General features: G+C 43.9%; 1 protein-coding gene across 1 annotated transcript in view; it reads right to left on the bottom strand.

The window, feature by feature from the left end:
- The window catches only part of tmem163a (transmembrane protein 163a), a gene marked incomplete at its 5' end in the record, with an annotated part of 29,067 nt that overhangs the window by 4,797 nt on the left and 18,723 nt on the right, over window positions 1–5,547 (bottom strand). The window contains one exon of the mRNA XM_084478263.1: window positions 1,925–2,019. Coding sequence (XP_084334389.1) covers window positions 1,925–2,019 — 95 coding nt within the window. The remainder of the gene's footprint in view (window positions 1–1,924; window positions 2,020–5,547) is intronic.

Raw genomic sequence — 5,547 nt, 5'->3', positions numbered from 1 at the left:
TCTCTCTCTCTCTCTCTCTCTCTCTCTCTCTTCTCTTCTCTCTCTCTCTCTCTCTCTCTCTCTCTCTCTCTCTCTCTCTCTCTCTCTCTCTCTCTCTCTCTCTCTCTCTCTCCCCCTCTTTCTCACTCTATGTTTCTCTCCATCTCTCTACCTCACTCTCTCTCTCCCTCTCCCTCCTTCCAGGACACAGTCCTGTGGCATCAGCCATCGAATCGCCATGGTTTACGGGAGATTCGAGGGCAAGCCAGACAGTTTGTTTGAACGTACCCAAGCTTTCATCTTCCTATGTTCTCCGTCTCCCTCATCCTCCCTCCTGTCTCCGTCAGTCTCACTCTTCACCACCTTTTCTCCTCCATCATTTGTACCTACTTACACGGCGACACTCTTATCAGCCATACCTAGATTTAACAACATTTACAACATTTTAACAACAAGCTCACCTTTGTAATTAACGTTGAAGTCATTTGAGTTGAACACACTAGTTACTTAAATAAACTAGTTTGAAACGTGTCCAAGGTGTTTCAGACACTAATCATGCAGTATGATATTGATGGATGATCACATGATTTGAAGACACATTATCTTTGATTAAAAATCCAAAAGCACATTAGTGTCTTGGAGTGACAGGGTACTTCATTAGTATTGCACTGGTAATTGCACTGTAAGAAAGAAATTGTTTCAGGGAAAATAAGAGGAAGAATGAAAAAGGAAGAGTGTAATTAAAATAGAAAGAGGCAGAAAACACACACATATATACACACTTGTGCGCCAACACACAAACAGATACACCACAGGGAAGCTGGCTGACTGTGTTTTGGCCCATCTGGAGGCTGGTATAAAAAGATTCTGTGTGTTGGATCTGTTTGTTTGTGTGTGTGTGTGTGTGTGTGTGTGTGTGTGTGTGTGTGTGTGTGTGTGTGTGTGTGTGTGTGTGTGTGTGTGTGTGTGTGTGTGTGTGTGTGTGTGTGTGTGCATGCGCATGCGTGTGTCTGTGTATGCAACATGTGTGCCAACATGTAAAAATGTTACTTTGATATATGTTTGAAGTGTGTGTGTTTTGTGCATGTGTGTGTGTGTGTGTGTTAACAGCCGTGATTTCTTGTCAGCAAGGCTCCACATACAAGATTCCTACTGCCTCAGTTTATACATTGAATCCTTTTAGCTCTCGCCTTCATTATAACACTCAGTAACACACATCTAGGCCATGTTTAGACGTATGGACTGGTCCTGATTAAATAATGTGCCTGGGAAATATCATCTGGTTCCTTCGGTCGGTGTTCTAAGACAGCTCATTAAAAAGCGTTCAGCTCGGTTTCTCATAGTCACTGACTTTATAATCAAGTTTTCTTTGAAGTAGTTTTTTGCTTCATGGTCTTATTATGCAAGTACATGAGGTCTGATTAAGACACTTTTTTTTTCTTTTTGAAGTCGGCAATCTGGACTTTTAAAGGTGTCCTTTGAATGAAAATGGCACTTTTGACCATATTAGCTACTTTCTGGTGAATTATTTGCACTGTGCTCATCGAAAGACAGCTAAATGTTTATTAGTTTATGTCCAAGTCTAATGAACGTAATCTCCACTATAACTGGACAACAATGATATCAAAAATAATTTGTTTCCTCTCCCTTTCATGTAAGACAAATATGTCTTACATAGCATGTTTTGCAATTTTTCCCAGTCCAGTCAAATAGAATTCCTCCTTTTATCCTGTGATGATATCCTTTGTTTTTGGGAAATACATCACATAACTCAAGCCACTAAGTACAATGAATCCAATTTAAGGACAAAGTTGTTATCTAAAAAAAAACATTTTTTCTACTATAGAGGTGCAGCAGCTGAATCAAATGTGGGACAAAGCCCACAAAAGCATACCACGTCTTTTTTTCACAAGTAGATACCACATACGTTGGTACCCTGTCTCACCGATGGGAACCTAAAGCAGAAGTCCCAGAGGTGTGTCTGGGGGATGCAGTTCAGTGGAGGCGGATACAGGGTCGTCACGGCGACAGGGGTTGACCCTTGAGGAGTGTATCAGGCCCCTCCTCACACGGGGACCTTCCCTGAGTATGAAGCTGTTACCCGGGTATCACTGTCTGGAATGTATCCTCTTTAATGTACAGGCGTTCTCTCTCAGTCGGCCATTTAATGTTACCCTTTCTCACAATACCAAGAACAAGTGACATTTATGTATATGTATGTATACGCAATGTATATCCATACCAAATTAGGTCAGCAGCCAGGGATCTATAAGCCCTTACATGTGACATACTACATTCCAGAAACAACCACCCCTCCCTCAACCGTCACCTGAACCACATGTGTTGTTCAGTGTAGTCATGTGTGTGTAATGAGCTTGTCCATGTGGAGATGTGCCCTTCCAAAGCATATGAGGTATGGTCTTATGCCTCGGAATGGCCCATTCGGAACTAGTAGTAGTAGTATTGGTAGTGGTAGTGGTAGTAGTAGCAGTATTAACACTGCCAGGGTTAGGGGTTCAATTCCGACTGGGGCCACCCAAGCTTACAATGTATGCACTCATGGTATGTAAGCAGCTTTTGATTACAGCGTCCACCAAATGGTGTATATAACCTATAACGACACCTAGTTAAATAAGAAAACATATCCCAATCAAATGTTGTGTACAGCTGGATGAGATTTATTTTATTATTTGCCTATCATGAGCGATGGGCCATATTCACCAAGCGGCAATTTTGGTTCCATCTTGTTTCTAAATGCTAGCAGGGTGGGGAAACTAGCCATATTATAACAAATATGGCCACTAGCCATGTGGTGGAACCTTCATCCAAAGCGTTCCAACACTGAGATACATTCTTAGCATGCTTGGCATCAATGGGGAGGGACTGTTCTCTTCTCCTGAAGATGCACTTTCTTCAGCAATGGAATTGATTCTTCAGGCTGAGATGGAATTAATTAGTGTGCAGAGAGAGAGAGAGAGAGAGAGAGAGAGAGAGAGAGAGTGAGATAAAGAGAGAGATATGCAAATCATCTGCCCATTGCAGCACAACTGTTAATTAGATTTGAAATCGTGTACACATATCACCAGACCAAAATACCAGTGAGGTTTAGTAACAAGTACACAAGAACGAATCGTAAAGCAGTTTCATACCCTCACCCTTAGTAGCAAGAGCATGCAAGTGGCGGGCCGTTTTAAGACTGTGGGACTACGTTAGTGTATTGAAGGAATATAGGTGTCCTTTAGAGGAACTGGGTACGATTGTGACAGGTTGAAAGATAGTGCCTGGTTTGGTAAATAGACTGCATTTATATAGCGCTTTTTCGTAACCAGTGGCCACTCAAATCGCTTTTAGATTTCTTTTTACGAGATTGCCTAACATTCACCTATTCATTCACACATTCACACACCGATGGCGGCATTAGTTAGGGACATAGTTAGGGACCTTGGTCAAGGACACCTCGACAATCAGCTAGGAGGAGCCGGGGATCGAACTAGCAACCTTGTGGTTACCAGCCAACGACCAGCGCCCTACCTGAGCTACTGCGGCCGGTTTGACGACAGACTTCTGGAAAGCTCCCGTGGGATGGGGGCGGCCTCAGTGATTAACACTGAATACTAAACAGGCACTCAGTGTATGTCTGTAGGGGAGCTAAACAACATTGGAAGCACGCACACAACTGCACACTCACAGTTTATCGCCGACTCTATTGTGTTTTTCTGATGAAGTGGACATAGCTGTCTGTAGTTTCATCCCTTAAAATAACAGATGGGGCTTCTGTCTCAGGCTCAGCGGGAAGAGGCAGATGAGGAGACGCTGTTAGTATAGCAGGAGAGAAGGATTTCTCTCTCTCTCTCTCTTCCTCTCTCGTCGCTCTCTCCTCTTCTTTATGGTTCTGAGCGCTGCAAAATTGCCGATTCATGACATCTAGTTGGGATCTCTGAATTCTAATTGACAAATTTGGGTTGATGTGTAAAGTTTTAAAAGGACAACAAATTCAGAGTGAAATGTAAGATTGTAACATAGTCAAATGTGTTTTTCTACTTCCTACACTTCCTGCCATCCGGTGTGTGACTGTATGTGTTTGGTTGTGTGACATTTAGTGTTTGTGTGTGTTTGTCAGAGAGAGACACACGTTTGCGTTTGTGGTTGAGTGTGTGTGTGTGTGTGTGTGTGTGCATATTACTATGTGCACATGTTTGTGTTTGTGAGATCGAGAGACAGACGCATGCGTGTGGGTCCATGTCTGCGCGTGTGTGTTCGTGCTTGTGTGTGAGAGAGAGAGAGAGGGAAACGTGTGTGTGTGTGTGTGAGAGAGAGAGAGGGAAACGTGTGTGTGTGTTTGTGTGCGTGCCGAGCTCTGTCGATCGATCCCCCACTCTTGCTGAGACCAGACACTTGTGTGTGTGTTGCGTTCAATGTGTTGTTTGTTCATCAGCGACGCAAGTACCCGTGACGGAGGCTGACAAGGCCAGGGAATGGAAGTGTGTGTGTTTGTGTGTGTGTGTGTGTGTGTGTGTGTGTGTGTGTGTGTGTGTGTGTGTGTGTGTGTGTGTGTGTGTGTGTGTGTGTGTGTGTGTGTGTGTGTGTGAGCAGACAGGAGCTGAGCGGTGGATGATGGAGAGGTGGAGGAGGAACAAGGCCATGGGCCAATGAAACAGGAGAACCATTGGGAGTTGGGCGGCTAAACGTGAAAGTGCCAGTGAACTGAACTCGAGTTTTGTGTTGTTTGAAACACCTTGGTATGTCTTCTATGTTCTTTAACATAGTAACGTATGCCTTATCGTCCGCGTGACTAAAATAATACCGTCATTTAGAAAAAACGAACAGCCAGGGGACAGAGAGTGAGGTTTTGCGGATATTTATAGTATAACGGTGTGTGGCACATTTCATTCAGCTCATTATAATGCTCTTACTCAACAAACGTGTACACTTATTTCCTTCCCGACGTTGTAGTGGGTCGTAACCATGGGGATAACACATCCCCCTCCCTACTGGAACCCATCTTTTGTAAAATCTCATGGTGTTAGAATTTGAGCTGAAAAGGGGGTTCACTTACACTTGCACTCACACACAAAAAAAGAGACAAACGCAATGATAAGGGTATTGGCATTAATTGGCCAGTTATGCGTTCACACATGCAAGGATTCTGACTCTGGTTTTGGTTGACCTCACCATTTTAAATGGTGGCTAAACTGCTACTTCTCTCCTCTTCTCCTCTTTTCTGTCAAGTCCCATATGCTTGTATTTTTATCCCGGTTATTCTCCAGATATCTTTGATCAAACCCAGCCTGACGTCCCGCCAGCACCTAACCACCTGATCAGCTCGGCACAGCTGTGGAACACTCATTATCAACTGAGAAATGATCCCCCTCACTCTCTCTGTATCCCTGTCTCTCGCCCTCTTTTTCTTTCTCTCTCTGTCTCTCTACCTCTTATTCTCTCTCTCGCTCTGTCTGTTCTATTAATGTAAGTGCCAAGGCAAGCTGTTCTTGGAGGTAGATGTGTGGTGTGTGTGTGTGTGTGTGTGTGTGCGTGCGTGTCTGTGTGCGTGTGTGCATGTGTGTACGC

This window comes from Micromesistius poutassou, assembly GCF_964030765.1.
Source record: "Micromesistius poutassou genome assembly, chromosome: 14".
NCBI lineage: Eukaryota > Metazoa > Chordata > Actinopteri > Gadiformes > Gadidae > Micromesistius > Micromesistius poutassou.
This window is presented reverse-complemented; position numbering and strand designations above follow the sequence as displayed.